Genomic DNA, 18,059 nt, shown 5'->3' on the forward strand with positions numbered 1-18,059 from the left:
GACGGAAAATCCTAAGTGCCAAGAGACTGTCTGTCTCCTGGTTCAAGAAACTGGGAGGCACCAAACTCAAGAACAAGGCTGGAAGGCAAAGATCACCTCCCCTCTCCAGTTTTCTGTTTTGTTCCTCACAATTAAACAAGAGAGTATCAATGTATTGATATTTGGAGAGAGAAGAACACATAGCAGCTGTACTGCGTCCATTAAAATTGGTTATACTCATGTTGTGACTTTGACTTACCAGAAATACATAACGTCCCCAGTTGTATGTCTGTAAAATCCTTGTAAAAGTCTTGTAAAATACTCAAAACGAGTCCAATAAGTTCAAAACACAGTTAATAAAATAGTATCGACTTCTGGTTTAGTGCAGGCTTATTTTATACCATTCTAATATCACCATACTCTTCAAACGTACATTGTATGCAATAAACTTTATTAGGGTCAAATAGATATCACAATATAGATCCATCCACTGAGTAGCCATAAATTGGTTACAACAATCATATAAGACTATGCTGTTTTATGCTAAGATGCTTTTAACATTACAGCTTGTACAATATTATATACGGATACATTTTATTTAGAAATGCAGATGATCAGTTTTGATTATGATGCTGTGTTTCTAGCTTCAAACTGAGTGAAGCAAAGAGTATTTAAGGTGACCTTTTCGGCTACACAAAATCCCATGCACTGTAGGAAGTAAAGTCCAAATTCTCAGTGACATGATGCCAATTTACATCTGCTAAGAATCTGGCCTTTATATATTTTAAGATGAGTTTTTTTAGATGTTGCTTTTTGACAGCTTTCTCGCATTTACTGATAGCACCAAAACCAGTATTCAGCAGAATGATGGATCAAAGCTGTGATTTAATGATTTCCAAATAGCATAGCCAGAAATATTTCCATCTAGTCTAAAGGGATAATTAAGCCTTGTGATGCTATGCCATGTTTTGTTATATTAGATCTATGACACAATGTGGTGTCTTTTCACATGGTTTTGGTTTCTGATATCTGCACCTCTCTTATCCTAATTAAATAAATACCTTTGTAAACATATAACACAGTTACTTGGTCCTTAAGTTTTCACAGCTCACATTAAAAGGTTCACAAAACATCCATAGAAATAGTGATTTATAGAATGAATACTTAGCTTAGTTAATTGGAATAAACATTGGTCAGGTACCGTTGATGCTAGTGAATGCTTTTTCAAGGAAAAACATTTTAGTTACAAAGCTTTCAGAACTTGGGTAAGCCATATATCCAACTCTGCAAAATATATAAAATATACACACATTTTCTTAAACATACATTTAACCCAAAAAGTCGTGACAGAAATTGAAAAATTCCATATTCATGGTCCAAAACATTCTGTTGGTGTGGAACTGCTTATCCATGCACTAAGTCACATGTGAATTGGTTAATCAAAATCATAATAAAAAAAAATCCTCTGAAAAAGTAGACTAAGAACAAATGCTCCAAAACGTCACAAACAGGCAGTCTTGAGAATTTAGGAACAATGTTACATGCATTGCGATATACCGAATAATCTTTAGAAATCAGAGGAAAACACTTTTGTTTCTCACCAAAATGCAGAAGAAAAATTCCATTCCACTTCATTATGTTATGCCTATTACGTACTAGAGACTTGAGGCTACAAAGTGCTTCTACCATTTTAGTACACGTACAAACTACCATAAAGTTATCTATACAATACATACAACAATACTTACTCCAGTTCACCACCAGCGATGAATACATCATCATCAGTTGTCTAATCACAAAAATAACAATCTAGCCACCATCTGCCTGCCTCAGTAGGTACTGGTAGATCTTTCATTTACATTAAATACTCTGCTGGAGTTTTATTTATTTAAACTCTTTACAAATCTGGTGCCACAGCAACCTTGAGTTGTTACACTGTCTACATGAATGGGGGTAAGAATGAAAACTTGATGACTGCTAAATTTGATTGGCAAATGAAGTGGGCCCACTCTGACTATAGCTTTGTTGCTGGCCATATTCACCCACCTGGCTATAGTTAGCTGGTTGGCCAAAGCCTGCAGGTTGGTTATATCCTCCAGATGGGCCATAGTTGTCTTGATTATAACCACCTTGGTTGTAGCTGCTGGATTGTTTCTCCATGGTGTCTGGCGGGTGTCTCTGTCCTGAGGAATGCCACCCCGTCTCCTTAAAAACAAACCAAATATTTCCTGCCCACAGGATAAAGTTCAAGAATCCAAAGACCTAAACAAGAACCAAAGCAATTCATCAGTGCCAAAGTCGGATTTTTGTGGCCTAATATCTACGTAATATTCAACTCTACGGCCTAAGAAGGTTATAGAATCTGCAACACTGGAGATATTTAAGAACAGGTTAGATAGGAATCTGTCAGGGATGATCTATAAGGTGCTTGGTCCTGCCACGAGGGCAGGGGACTGGACTCGATGACCTCTCGAGGTCCCTTCTAGTTCTAGTGTTCTAGGATTCTACGATTATTCAATACCCTTCTTTAAATGAAATGAGCCGGGGATATATAGGCAACTCTTCCCAAAAGCTTCAGGAAGTTGAACCCTCAGCTGTGAAATAAGGGTTCACCCTTAGCCCCAAACAGTCAGGGACAGCGGCTTTCAAGCCCGTTTTTTTTGCCCACGTCACTGTCAAGTTAGAGCTTGTTGGGGATGGGAACTGATAGAGAAAGCCTGGCTTATTTTGCTATGTCGGTGGCTGAAGGTTTTGCTGTTGTAATATTAAATAGTGTTAAAAGCCCACAAGGTAGCTGGTGGGTACCTTTTTGTACGCCACGATGAGCAGCAATAAATAAGCAAATCACTGGTTAAATATGCCAATGACACAGTGTGCAGAAAGAAGATGGGTAAAGCTTTCAGAAGCACCTACGTTGCATTTTCAGAAGTTTCATTCTCACTTAAAGTCAATGGATCGTAGGCTCTGTGTGCCTAACTCGCTCTTGAGAATGGAATGCTGATGCTTTGGGAAATGTTACACGTGTGGTTTTAGGACACTGCCTCTTTCCTCTTAAGATTAGGGCTGGCTAGAAACTTTTCACCCAACTATTTTCCTGTCAAAAATGCTGAAACAGAAGCTTTTCACTGGAATGGGTCAGTTTCACATATGTCTGCCAACCCCCGCCATTTTTCAAACAAACAGTTCTGCTTCTCGCTTTGAAATGACTCGGGTTAGAAATTCATCGTCGACATAAAATCAACATTGAAACCAAGTTTCATTTGACCCAACCTGGAAATGTTTGGATCATCTGTTCATGACCATTTTTCAGATTTCAACTGATGTGAGGTATGAAAGAAATGTCTAAATCTTGGACATTTTCCCAGGACAGGAAGAAAATTTTCCTTCCAGCTCTACTTAAAACAAGCCCAGAGCCTTTTAGTTTTGACAGGTGATAGCGGATTCCAGTGGAAAGCAAACAGAACCTTCACTGTGCATAGGAAAGGCAGCGTCAGCTTGCACAGTACCAATTCTGCCTTTTGTGTGACTCATTTTGCTACTACCACTGGGCTGTGATGTGCAGAATTTAATGTTCCTGGAGAAAGCTGTTTGAAGGGGAAGGCAACGTAAAAGCAGACTACTGAATGACTGGGTGGAAGAATGTTCTTAGTGGCCAGTGATCTGACTTAGACCAGGTCTATACTAGGGGAGAAAGTCAATCTATGATATACAACTCTAGCAATGTGAATAGTGTAGCTGGAGTTGATGTACCTTAGGTTGAATATTTGAGGCATTTCCACTGTGAGAGGTCGATGGGAGGAAACTCTCCTGTCAACGTCTCTTATTCCTAGCGACCAAGGAGTACTAGAATCGACGAGGGTGCCATCAGCGGTCGTTTTATCGAGTCCTTACAAGACCCACTAAATCAAACCCAGGGAGATTGATCTCTGCAGGGTCGATTGTGGGATAAGTATTTTGGCCTTGGAAAGGGTTCAGAAAAGGGCAACTAAAATGATTAGGGGTTTGGAGCGGGTCCCATATGAGGAGAGGTTAAAGCGACTGGGACTTTTCAGTTTAGAAAAGAGGAGACTGAGGGGGGATATGATAGAGGTCTATAAAATCATGAGTGGTGTGGAGAGGGCCGATAAAGAAAAGTTATTTATTAGTTCCCTAAATAGAAGAACTAGAGGACACCAAATGAAATTAATGGGTAGCAGGTTTAAAACTAATAAAAGAAAGTTCTTCTTCACACAGCGTGTAGTCAACCTGTGGAACTCCTTGCCAGAGGAGGCTGTGAAGGCTAGGACTATAATAGAGTTTAAAGAGAAGCTAGATAATTTCATGGAGGTTAGGTCCATAAAAGGCTATTAGCCAGGGGATAAAATGGTGTCCTTGGCCTCTGTTTGTCAGAGGCTGGAGAGGGATGGCAGGAGACAAATCACTTGATCATTGTCTTCGGTCCACCCTCTCTGGGGCACCTGGTGCTGGCCACTGTCGGTAGACAGGATACTGGGCTAGAAAGACCTTTGGTCTGACCCAGTACGGCCGTTCTTATGTTCTTATGGGGGATGAGCTTCCAGTTGGATAGATAAGAAGTGACCGGAGTGTCAAAGGAAGGGAAATGACTTGTCAAGGCCTATATTTAAATCTTGGTCTGTAAGATCTTTGGTGCAGGGACCATATCTCTGCCTTGGTATGGCATAAATATTCAGCATATTACAGAACCACACCTCTGGGCAATACAAGCTTACAACTACTCTTGTTTTATAGGAGTATCCCCATGTTTCATTTTGAAAACAACCTGATTGTTGAATGAAATTGCCTGCGAGTCAATCTCGATTTTTTCTCCATGGGAACTGTCTCTGTGAGGCAGCATTTTCAGGCAAAATCGCTGGCAACACTTTAGGAACATCCAAAGAAGTCAGTGAACTATGAGCCAACAGGGTGCCCTTTTAGCCAAGCAAGCTAATGGCATATTGGGGTGCATTAGGAGGAGCATTGCCAGCAGATCAAGAGAAGTGATTATTCCCCTTTATTCGGCATTGTTGCGGCCACACCTGAAGTAGTGCGTCCAATTCTGGGGCCCTCGTTACAGAAAGGATGTGAATGCATTGGAAAGGGTCCAGCGGAGGGCAACAAAAATGCTTAGGGAGCTGGAGCACATGACTTACGAGGAGAGGATGAGGGATTTGGACTTATTTAGTCTGCTGAAGAGAAAAGTGGGGGAGGATTAGAGAGCAGCCTTCAATTACCTGAAGGGGGGTTCCAAAAAGGATGGAGAGAGGCTGTTCTTAGTGGTGAGAGATGACAGAACAAGGAGCAACAGTTTCAAGTTGCAGTGGGGGAGGTCTAGATTGGATATTAGGAAAAAATATTTCTCTAGGAAGGTGGTGAAGCGCTGGGATGGGTTCCCTAGGGAGGGGGTGGAATCTCCATCCCTAGAGGTTTTTAAATCCCGACCTGACAGAGCCCTGGCTGGGATGATTGAGTTGGGGTTGGTCCTGCTTTGGGCAGGGGACTGGACTTGATGACTCCTGAGTTCTCTTCCAACCCTATGATTCCATGATGTATATTGATTTACAGCAGCTGAGGATCCAGCCTAATTTGTATGTCTGGAGAGCTGAAAATAGATACACACACATTCTTTGTCAAAGAGTTAAAACAAAAGAAAAAAAACAATGAAAGCAAATCTACTTACAACCGAAGTGTTTAAACTTGACATCACGGGACTGCGCACAGGCATGCATTTGTTAGACTGCTGTTTGCAAGCTGACATCAGCAATAACACTTCTCCTGGATCGGTCGCAATCTTCACATCTGACAGTCCCTTTGCCCAACCAGACGAGCCCACGAGCCACAAGAATGAGAAGACCACGGTCACGATGAAGTCCTGTCAAACCAGATCAGACAAAAGCATGAGTCCATAGATGTCTCTATTGGCAGGGAAGCATCAGAGCAAATATATCAAAACATCACACTTCAGGACAGAAAGAAATCTGGCAATTTCCTGGCAATAATATGCTGGTTTTGACCCACAGACAGAATTTTCAAAAGTCCTCAGTGCCGCCAGTTAGAGACTTATGAGCACAGGTCCAATTTAAGTTCCCATGCAAGTGGCCAGATTTTCAGAAGAGTCCATCCCACCTGTTGGATGCCGATCTGCCTGGAGATCAGTCCCTACGTGTCACAACACAAGCTGCTGGGGGGTGAGTCAATCTGGAAATCTGGCCCTTCTTGAGATGTCTAGGGAGGAGGGGGACTGTCAGCAGTCTGGCCATGCCAAGAGCCCCACACATGCTCATTTCCCATGTGCTGCATATGGAGGAACTCCTTTGCAAAATGCTGTCAACGCGTGTCTGTATTTCAGCTGAGCGCCACCTGAAACTGACTAGTCCTTCATGACTACAAAGAGCAAACCAACCAACCAAAAACATGAGATGGGCTTGATTCCCTACTTCCTACCCAGGGAAAGCCAGGAGAGAGTGAACTTCTGGGCTACCAAACAACCAAACCTGCTTTTATTCTGAACTGCTTTGCCCTTTTTCTGACATGCCTAGACACATCCATACACCGCTCACTTTTTTTACAGGAACAAGTGGCCAGACTCTGTTGCTACTGTGTGGGTCTCGGGAGGAAAAAAAACCAACCGTGTTACTTTTCAAGCTTTTTATGTCCTGCTAAAACGAAGAAGCCATTCGACTGTCTCACTTCCTCCCATCTGTCAGTCGGCAGCAGATGGTTGCACGTCTAATGTATGGCTCATAACGTGATTGTATCTTGGGCTCGCCATCACCTCCTAGGCAGGCTGTTTTCCCTTTCCCACCCCTCCACAATCCTTCCTTTACCACAGGTTTGATTGGAAGGAAAGGATGTGGTACACAGTGCGGTATGGTGGGCTGCCATGCAGCGCATAACTTATATTTTACACTTAGAGGCAGGTGTCCGGCCTCCTTGGATGCAGGAAGCCACGTAAATCCCAAAGCTGTCCTTATCAGAAATAGCCAAGGAAGTAATTTATTCACTCTCACAAACAAGACTAAATTCACTGTACCTCAACGGAGCACCAAAAGCTAGCTCCTTTTTGAATGGCAAACCGCCCTAACACACAGAGCGGAAGCAGCTAAATGGTCGCGCTACGATGCTTTGATTTACACTGACCTCGCTTCTTGCTTTCTGGGGGAATTCTCTTGATGCTTGTGCTACAGAATTGATGACAAATATATCAGCACCCAAGGGCTTCACTGTGGCTAAAAATGCTAGGCCCGAGTGCAATTCGTTGATTCTCAAGGAGACCTCCAATCTAAGACGTTGCTCTTTGAAGACTTAAAAAACAATCACATCCTAGCTGCTAGAGGTGCAGTTGAAAGGCAACTGTCTTCCTGAAAAAATCATAACCAGGGCTGAAAATGGCAAGATACTTGTTAAATTGACATTTAGCACAACTCACATTTTATTTCCTGAGATCCACTGTCAAGCGGCCTGGTAGGAAATCCAATTGTGCACCAACACCGCTCATAAAACCTCACCTGGGGTTCCAAGTCAAGCCTCTCGTATCAAAGGATAATTCGTTTTCTCATTTTCTTTCATTGTGCCAGAATTTTAATATCTTGGAAATTAAATCAAGCTGAGGAAGTCAAGCTTTTTTTTTTTTTTAAATAACCTTGGGTAGAAATTTGAGTTGGGTGGAGGCAAATCGAATGCAACTAACTTGATAATGAGGATTAAACTTGCTGAGAAAGGAAAGCTTAACAATTGGCAAAGCACTTCCCACAGGTGCCTACAGCTGGAGACGTTTTAGAGCCAATGTAGTGTTCCCTATCCTGGCGAATCCCTTTCCTTACTCTAGCTCCACCTGGAACGAGAGCTGGCAACACCGTCAGCTGAAATCTGCTGGATTGCCGGGATGCAGTTTGGGGACTCCTGTGCGATTGTTCTGCAGCTGCACAGGTGCTTTGGCACTGTCTGCAGGTGGGTGGGGAGCGGGTTAACACAAGCAGGTTTGAAATTTGAGCAGGTTAAACGTGTTTTGGATCAAGTCCAGGTTGAACCTCTCTAGTTCGGCACTCGCTGGTCCAGCAACATCCGTGGTCCGGCATCATTTGAGTTAATCAGATGTCTGCTTATCATGGGTGTAGCCAAGTTTCCCGTGGTGCCATAAAGTTTATTTACAGCCCCCAGTCTTGGCTGTCAGTGTTTGGTGCTGCAATTTAGCTCTAATTTACCCCTCAATGTCTTCTAAGAGCCCGGTAAGCAGTGGAATGTGGGAAATGCTGCTAGACAATATTGACTTCCTGTGGATCGGCAAAATGGTCTAGATGGTGCTGGGTCCTGCCGGGAGGGCAGGGGCCTGGACTCGATGACCTCTCGAGGTCCTTTCCCGTTCTCGTGTTCTATGAGTCTATGCAATTCTCTGGTTGAGCACCAATCAGGTCCCGAGGGCACCGGACTAGAGAGGTGCAACCTGTAGTACAAATGACAAGGCAGTCTGAGGTTGTAAAATGAGACCCTGATTTAGGGAGAGGCATCCAGGAAAATGCAGCTCCTCACTGGGGCACAAAGCACAGGCAGGAAAGATACAAGGAGGCGTGCACATGTATCCCGACAGAAACGGTATGTCAGAAGGTGGGTCACTGGCAGCTACGGTGCGGCATGAAAACTCTTGCCTTATTTTGCAGAGCACAGAAGGTGGGTCATGCCTGAAGCCAAATAGTTGTCAAGAATACAGGCCTAGAGGGTAACTCAGTTTGTGTTTGAATCTGCATTTTTAGCAGTATAGAAGACAAATCTCCCAAAAGTCCAGGGAGCAAGGCCCCAAAACTGTGCTTTCTGGGTAGAAGAGAACAACTGTGTGAGCAGAGAACTACTGAAGATTTGCCCATCTGGGTTGATTGTCGTGGTTTTGGCTAGAACCGGAACCCACTCTGACTTCAAGTGGGTGTGGGTTTCTGGCCGAGTGTTTGCACCGGCCTGGGTGGAACAGAGCTGCAAGATAACGACACACTGAAAACGGAAGAGGATTTCAATTTAAGAGCTGTTCTGTGGTTTAATGCTGAGGTTGGGGATTGTGCCTCGGTAGTTAAAGCCCCGGGTTTCTGCATTCTAAAATAAATCTTACACTTTGACTGTTTCATGGCCCCTTAGTGAGTTTTTTTCTTTGCAACAAAATAAGCCTTTTTAGTAACTAGCCTCAAATGAGGTCTACAGATCACTTCAGGCCATGCTGTTGCATGGTTACAGTTCACGCCTAGCTGCAAAGATTTTTTTTTTTGGCTCACACACTCTGCTCCCCTATAGGTGGAGGCTGGACATGCAGAGAAAGCAGAAATCTAGATCTGAAATATACTGGGCGGATCCAACAGGGTAATTTGAAGAACTGCATTTAATAGTCAGAGCAAAATAGTTTGTGTTGCTTTTCTTTTTCTAAATTGAAATTTGTCTGGCATTGAGTCTGGCAAAATTTCCAAATTGGCTAGACATGGCTTCCATAGCACTTGCCCATGAAACGTGGAGTGCAGAACTTTCTAGAAACATTTCAGATAGAGATGTCGAAGATGCAAAAACGGTGTAAACTGAATTGACAAAAACCCATGGAACATCCTCCACCAGCCCTAGTGAGTTTGTCTTTAAGTTTTACATGCAATTTAGCATTACACATGCTATGCATTTAACTCTCCTTTCTCCATCTCACAAGGTCTTAACTGCTAAGGATAACAACTCTCTCTTGTTTTCATTTAGATCCTCTCGGTAGTTTTTCCATTCATTAATACCCACTTGGCTTGACTAAATATTTGCATATGTACCTTCAACCTAAAAGGGAGCAACTCCCTGAAATTCAGCAGCTTTCTGAGCTGCAAGAGCTTATGCAAATTATGCATTATTATTGAAACTCAAAACTTTTCAAATGAGGAGGTAAGGGCTAGAGAGACATTTCTTTACATTATTCTCAGGCAGCGTGTTAAAAAGGAGGGAGCTGCTTTCATTAGCGTGAGCAAAATGACTTCCCCTGACATCGACACAGTGGCAAGTCTGATTGGATCTTTCCGACTTTCATGCAGACAGTTCACAACCAAGGACACTGAATTAGGACTGGAGGGTGCAGGCTCCCAAAAGGTGTGCAGAAAACTGACTGTGCTACTTGTCCGGTTGTTAATTGGAGAGACCTTCCTCTGGACGAGAGCTTTGGAACAGCCAGCTAATCCGGCTACCTCTCCGAATCCCAACCCGGATTATTCCTTGCGATGCAGTGCACAGAGAGGTATGGGCAGTTTTAATAAGTTGTATAAAAACATTCAGGAAAGGGGGATCTACTCTGTAAGGCTCTTCTTTGCCTTCTAATGGGATCGTACGTTAGGATACAGGTGTGTCAGAATTCTGAGGCCCTTGTCTACAGGGAGGCTGGACTCGATGGCCTCTTGAGGTCTCTTCCGACCCTAGGATCCTCTGATTCTATAACAGTGGAGGAGCTGAAAACCCTCAATTCCATTTGCTCTCTGTTAATCTACTGATGTTCACGTTACATGCACACTCACAGGACTCCATCTTCAGTGGGTGCCAGGCAGCATGGCTCCATGGAAGCTGCACCAGTTTCCACCAGTGGTTGATCTTTTCCGAGCGCTCCCGCTGGTTTACAAGGATGCTACACGGCGTGTGCATCACCAGGGACGAGCAGCGGTTGATGCTCAGTCTTTGCAGCCTTAATCCATTTTGTGTGGCTGGATTTCACTTCTGTGTTAGCCCACGTCGCTGCAGTCCCATAGTGTAATGGTCCCTCCCCCTCTCTCTGTGGCTCAACGGCATGGACGTTTGCTAACCGCATGAATCAGAGGACAAAGCCGTACTACGAGGAGCGGCCACAGGACAGACGAAGGCATTCAAAATGCTCCCTGCCCTCAGAATACAAGAACAAGGGCGTCACGCCAACCTGCGGCAGTCCAAATGACAAACACCACTTTGCCGTGATAGTGGCCGTCTCCCTCAATTTACCATGGCAGGAAGTCCCCGAATCAGATGTCACTGAGGCATAATTTGATGAACCGCTGCAACGTTTGTTCTGAGGCACGTTAAGATAGGTGCAAACCCACAGCAGACTTTAGAGCATCGCAGGACTCAAGAAACAATTTCCTCCCTTGTGGCTGCATTAAAATAATGGCAAAGAGTCTTATAGGGATTCCTCTGGTCTTTCGATAGGATATTTGGTGCTGCTGGAGACAAGTTCCTAATGTTTGTCACTCAATAGGGTAAGGCCAATCCTACTTTTGGAGAAGGGTCAGGTGCAGTTATGTGGCTGTTTCTCCAATGCCACCCCCCAAATACTGGTAGGGTCCCATCAGAATATTTTAGATAAAAATGAATCGGATAGTACAGCTTCCATGTGTAACCCAGAAACACTGGTACCACTAACGAGGGACAGTGAAGGCTGCTCTACAGCCTTAGCTAAGGGCCAGGTGGGTTTTAGCTCATGTGGTAGAGACTCCTGGCTTTCGCCCCTGAGGTCCCAGGTTCAATCCCACCTACCAACGAACTGGGTCCATCAGCTCTACATATGGATAAATCATTGTGAGTTTTTAATTACAAGGCCAATTAATGTGAATGAGCCACAAACCATTCACTCCCCATTACTTTGTAACATCTCCCAGGGGTCTGATTGAACAAAGACATTACACTTCTGTTTTGCTTCCCTCCAAAAAGCAGGCAAATGTTGCCAGAAAATGCCCTTTCTTTCAGCCGTACAAAGTGCTCCTTGGCTGGATACAAAGTCAGCTCTAGATTAGCATGTTCCAGTGTGGGGTAGAAAAATTATCCTTCTGTACAGTGGGGAGAGTAGCACAGGAAACCCTCGCTATCCATGGTGGCTGCGTTCCTGTATCCACCGCAAATGGCGAAATTCACGAATACCGGGAGCTGGCGCTGCCAGACCCGTGGTGAGCTATTCGCGGCTCCCAAAGACGCTGCAGCTGCTGGGAGCCAAGAGGAACTCACTATGGAGGCCAGAAGCCATGGTGAGTTCCTTGTGGCATTGGCGTCCCCGCCTCACCAGCTGGGACAGGAGAACCACAAATAGCGATTCTGCACATCTCAAGGGTCTCCGGTATTCCCTCTCTCCCAGCCTGTGTTCTGTGTATTTAGCCTGTAAACGCTTCAAGGGCGATCTCTTATGAAATAAACGTGCAGCACCTAGTGCAAAGGGGCCCTGATCTCAGCAGCATGGCTGGATCCTCTTGGCACTACTGTGATTCAAATGAATGAAACATAATAATACCTACCAACATTTTCCACGGAGATGCTCCTCGTTACAAAAGATTGTGACCTAGGTCTAAATTATAGCTTTTTGTGGATGCTCGGAACATAAAGTCTTCACTTGGGTGTTGATTCTTGTTGAACGCCTCATGACAGAAGGGCTTTTTTGCATTTATCGGAATGTCAGACTATTATTTTGATTTTGAAAAATGATATTTACTAAACATTTGTCCTTAGAATAAACATTCCACATGGTCCCTTTGCGGTTCTTCGGTTCAATATGGAAGCACAATTTCAACTTCTACTGAAAAGTCTGCAAGGTGCCATGTAACTTCCTCAGATTTTCAGACTACATTTTGCAAACCATTAAGAAAGTATTCAGAAACGAAATGTACAATATGCTAATGCGTGCAATCACATTCCTCCATGCCAAAATCACAGCTACATGAGTCTTCGCCTCCTCTTTGGTTAACCTTTAAGAGAAGCAGTAAGCCTATTTTTTTTTTAATTTCAGGTAGTATATTGACTACATCTTTTGCCTCCTGTCATATAAAACTGTTCTGAAAATATTCACTGAACAGATGAATTTCTCCCAACGTAAATCTGACCATGATGAAGAGACATCGCTTCTAAATCTGTCTTAAGATTTTGTACAAGATCTCTATGCCCAGGGATAAGCAACGGCTTGGAGCAGAGTTGACAAGTGTCAGGGCTGTTCCCCACTCTGGCACTTTGAGTGCAGAAGATGGGGACCTGCAAAGAGCTCAAAAGAAAAGAAAACCCTTTGCCTCTACAGGTGCTGGTTACAAAAAAATCTTCCCTTCAGAATCACAACACACAGATTTTTGGGAATCGCTGCCACCATCAAGTGATTTTTATCCCTAAAACTGGGGCCAAAAGAGCTTTAAAAAAGAAAAGAAAAAAACAAGCTGTAGTCTCTTGTAGCTGACCCCTTAGTCTGAGGCAGGTAGACACAGACAGACAGACAGACCTCCAGTACCTTCCAGGACACATGAATAAAATAATCACCTTAAAAAAGTGATTTTTATTATAAAACAAAAGATATACTTGATAACACATACTTGGTTGCTAGATGTTATAGAGCAACTAAGGAAAACAAATTAAAACACAGAGAAAAGTCTCTGGGACCAATGCTTAGATGGCAAAGGGGGAGAGGAGGCATAGAATCATGAACAGGGCAGTTCAAACCAAACCACAAAATAAAGAAAAGTTACCCTGAACGCGACTAGATTCATTTCCCCCCTTACTTACTTCCAGTTTTCTCTTTGTTCAGTCCATTCCCATGCCCCAAATTCCTTAGAGACATGGTAATCCTGCCTGGATTTAAATCATTCTGTGTCTCTCAGCTCAGGGCCGGCCCCAGCCATGCGTGCGGCCCGGGCCCCGGGAGCACGGCACCACCCCCGGGAGTGCGACTCATGCGCAGCTCTGCCCCTGGGCGCACGGAGTATGCGTGGTGCTGCCCCCGCCTGGCCTGGCAGCCCTGTGCGGCGCCCCCTACAATGGGGCGCTCTTGGCAGTAGCCCGGTTGGTCCGTACGTTGGGCCGGCTCTGTCTCAACTCCTGGTTTTTCTCTCCCTCACAAAGAAAGCAGGCAAGGAATCTATATCCAATTCAAATTTCAACCCTCTGTCTTGATTGGTTCTCCCGGCCCCTTGGCCAACACCTTTGCTAGCTACCTGAGTTTAACCCCTTAGTCACTGGGTGCTAGTCAGCCCTTCTCCTGTCAATTCCAACAAGACTGCAAAATGGATTCCCCTGTCAGAATTGAGGCCTGTCTCTTTATCAGCAAATTCTCAGGTTGAGGATGGAAGCCCCTGAACCAGAGTATAAAGCTGAAGGGAAAGAAATCCAGACAGTGGTCTTTGTGCTCATTGCCATTTTCCCCGAGGGTATGTCTAGACTACAACGTTTTTGTGGGAAAAGGTACGCAAAATGCGCTGTGCGTTTTGCGTACCTTTTTCTGCTTTTTTTTCGGAAGAGGCTGTTCTGAAATTTGGCCTGTCTACACTGGGCCAAATTTCAGGGAAAAAACCCTCTTTCAGAAGATCCCTTCTTCCTCGTGGAAAGAGGAAGACAGCGGCTTCTGAAAGAGCACGTATGCACTGCTGGGAAAAAAAAAAGCAGAAGAGCAAACACATTTCCTGGATGCGGTGGAGTTTTTTCGGGATACCTCCGGTATCCAGAAACTCCCCTGCAGTCTAGACATAACCCTGGGAGAGCTAGCTGGCAGTCTGCCATATTCACAAAGTACGGAGGGACCATCTGAGAGGAAAAAGAACAATTTCCAGACTCTGCCTTTTACATGCATGCTGAGGTGGCTCTTTTTCTGGCCCCCTTCCCAAAGTAAATCTGCAGCTACGTTTAAAACGATGAATAACGAAAGATGGGCCACCGAGTAACTTCTTTAAACAGCGAAATAAAATAACAGTTCAGGTGTGATGGTTTAACGTCATTGTGATCATCCTGGATAGTTTGGAACATTAAGAACATGACAGATATTCTGGGATCTTCCTGTTTGGAAGAGAGCATGCATATTCTATTTTAACGAAGTGCAAAGTAAAACAGTCTTGTCCCTTAAAAAGGAAATGACAAATGTGATTTTGCTTTTTACTTGCCTTGGGGTTTTTATTATGCATGTCAAACAATGAGTCGTCATAGAAACAATTCGGAACCAAGTAATCTGGATCTCGCCGATGCTAATGAACTTTTGGGTATTCGAAATCCAGAGCTGAGCTGTTTCCCTTAAGCCCCTCTCTAATTTAATTGTTCTCAGCAGCCTTGTATTTCACAACGCACCCTAGAGTACCCTTTTCCTCCCCTGCAATCTTTGGAGGGCAGATTTCCATATGTTAATAAGGAGACTAGACACGAGCGGATTCCCTTGAAAGCTTGAATATTCAGAGAACCAATTAAATGCCAGTGGAGACGGAGGGTCAAACATGTAGCGACTGTCTGAATAAACAGACGAAAGGGCATCTCCTGATTCCTGCTGCACCCAGTGCTCATGGAACCCAGGAAGAAAACGGCCCTAAAAGACTGATTTATAATAAAGCAGCTATTCGTCGTAGAGAAATCCTCACAGCTATGGTGCACTGAAACAGTAGCTGCACAATGCGGTTAGCTTAAATAGCGGGATAAACTACTATCCATCGTGGTACCATGCCCCCACTGCAAACTCAGCACGGAGGACAGCATGATGCCACAAAACCAGCCACAGAAACATTCCACAGCTAAACGTGACACACCCCAGCCCAGATTTTTAGCTGGTCACACTGTGGTTTTGGTCCCTGGTGGTGCTCTCCACAAGTCTACAATTTAGATGTGGCGGTAACTGTTAAACCAGCAAACAGACTGTCTGCCAGGTTACACTTAGGTTCCTTGGCATCGCTTTAGACCAGCAAGGGGCAAACGAGGCTAGTGAGTGGGCCGCATGAGTGGCCCTCCTTCATCTTGGTGTCGTAATCAAGACCGTCTCCCGGGATTGGGAGGTTTTGCTCACTGCGCTTGTGTACCTAGAATGAGTGGGGGACGCCAATGGAACTGTCGCCAGGGCTGGCTCTAGGTTTTTTGCTGCCCCAAGCAAAAACATTTTTGGCTGCCTCCCCCCCTTTGTTGGCTTTTACACGTTTGTACTTTGCAATTTTGTTGTTGTTGTGTTTTGGTGACAGAGACAAGATTTCTAGTTCACACAAAGCTCTTTTTCAAGAGTGGGAAATGTACCTTAAATCTCTACTTTATTATTCTTATAGAAATAGGCTACTTTTTTATTGTGGTTTGAATGCATGAAAAACTATTAACACAAATAGTTTATATTTCCTTAACTAAGTACCAAAAATAGAAGGAAGAACTTGTGCCACATCTAAAACTCAAAGGCTGTGTCTACACTGGGCCACTTATTCTGGAAAATCAGCCGCTTTTCCGGAATAAGCTGCGAGCTGTCTACACTGGCCCTTGAATTTCCGGAAAAGCAACGATGCTCTACTATACAAAATCAGCCACTATTCTGGAAAAACTATTCTGCTCCCGCTCGGGCATAAGTCCTTATTCCAGAACACTGTTCCGGAAAAGGGCCAGTGTAGACAGCCCAGTAGTCTTTTCCGGAAAAAAGCCCCGATTGCGAAAATGGCGATCGGGGCTCTTTTCTGAAAAAGCGCGTCTACATTGGCCACAGACGCTTTTCCGGAAAAAGGACTTTTCCGGAAAAGCAGCCTGCCAATGTAGACGCTCCTTTTCCGGAAAAACTGAAAACGGAATAGTATTCCATTTTAAGCATTTCCAGAAATTCATGCCAGTGTAGACACAGCCAAATACTTTATGGCTATACTTAATCAATCTTCCAACCAACTACAATCAGCTAACAATACCACTCTGTTTTAACATACTTGTCAACCAATTATGGTAACTATAGCACATAAGACATCTAAAGTAAATCAATAAATAGTTGTATCGTTAAACTAGATTTGTTTCGGAATGCAGTGGCTCCTTATGTGGCTCCAACACATCTATGTTGTCATCTGCACATTATTTTTGTGTGTCCATCTTGTTAGTAGCCATTATATATTCAAGTTTATGAGGTGTTAGAGGGAGCGGAGAGTTGTATGTGCCCAATACAACTATATATGGAATGAAGCTTGCCATAGAGACCTCAAACACAAAAGTTTACCCAGATCAACGAAGTTTAATTCTTTAAAGAAATATCTAGGAAACAGCATGTGTGGTTCTTTGAAGGATGTCAAACAGTTAATATTCTGTGTGTGTGTGTGTGTGTGTGTGTGTGCGCGCGCGCGCGCACGCTGGATCCTTGTTTGGTTCTACTTGTACTGCAAACATGAACAAGAGAAATATACTAGGAACAGACTTCAAAGGGTTCCTGGGGCTGAGGGTGTTGGGGGCTGGGACCTGGGGGGGGAGAGGCTGGGGGCTGAGTGTTCATAGGTTTGCAGGTGTCTGGTATTTTCTGATTTTTTTTATCAAACAGGAGGCGAAAATACCGGACACCTGGCAACCTTAGGTGGAATGGGGGCATCTTACCTGGGATTTCCATACGATGTAGGCAGAGGGTGGCTGATGGCTTGGAGTGGAGAGGCTCTTGGAGGAGGAAGCGGCCCCCGGGGAGGAGCAGGACCCAGGACTAGGAGACAGGGCCGGCCAGCAGGCTCTGGGGCCAGGCGCACATGGTGCCAGTGTTGCCTGCACAGCCGCAGCATCTCCCGCGGCCCTTTAAATCGGCAGGGCGGGGCACGGCGGGGCTAGGCTTTGCCAGGGGAGGGGAGGAGCAGGACGGAGAGGAGATAAGGGCGGCCAGCAGGCTCTGGGCGCATTGGTCCTGCCAGCTGGCTGTGCGCAGCTGCGGTGTTTCCCGGCATTTCCCGGGCCGCGGCCCTTTAAATCGGCGGGGCGGGGCTAGGCGTTGCCAGGGGCGGCACTGGCTGCTTACCTGAAATGCCGCCTCAGGCACAGTGCCGCCCCAAGCACCTGCCTGATTGGCTGGTGCCTGGAGCCGGCCCTGACTGTAGCAGCACTGTGATTGGACGCAGAGGGAGGACACGTGTCACGTGTCCTGGCTGTACGTGTGTGTCGCTTTTAGTAATACCGGAAGGAAAAAAATCCAACGCGGACGGCGACCAGCAGAATCTGGCAACCCTGCGCGTGGGAACCAGGAAATAAAATGTCTCGTGGGCTATCCGTAGAACCCCGATGGGCCACGGGTTGCTCACCCCTGCTTTTGACATTTAGTGGCATGTTAAGGTCACTGTAAGGCGGGGGGGGGGCAATAATTTTAGAAGGGAGGGGCCACTTCACAAATTTCTGAAGTGGCTCCAGGTCCCACACAGAAGAGG

General features: G+C 44.9%; 1 protein-coding gene across 3 annotated transcripts in view; it reads right to left on the minus strand.

Moving 5' to 3' along the window:
• Positions 1-388: 388 nt before the first annotated feature.
• SYNPR (synaptoporin) overlaps positions 389-18,059 on the minus strand; it is a 231,170-nt gene continuing 213,499 nt past the window's right edge. For 2 of the 3 annotated variants that reach the window (XM_075938486.2, XM_075938488.2), the window contains 2 exons: positions 5,657-5,848; positions 390-2,241 (listed from right to left, as the gene is read on the minus strand). In XM_075938486.2, coding sequence (XP_075794601.1) covers positions 1,957-2,241; positions 5,657-5,848 — 477 coding nt within the window. In that variant the 3' untranslated portion in view covers positions 390-1,956. Of the gene's footprint in view, positions 2,242-5,656; positions 5,849-18,059 lie in introns of all 3 variants that reach the window. The other variant, XM_075938487.2, reaches the window with a different exon arrangement.

The sequence above is a fragment of the Pelodiscus sinensis genome, chromosome 11, assembly GCF_052426305.1.
Source record: "Pelodiscus sinensis isolate ZL-2025 chromosome 11, ASM5242630v1, whole genome shotgun sequence".
NCBI classification, from domain to species: domain Eukaryota; kingdom Metazoa; phylum Chordata; order Testudines; family Trionychidae; genus Pelodiscus; species Pelodiscus sinensis.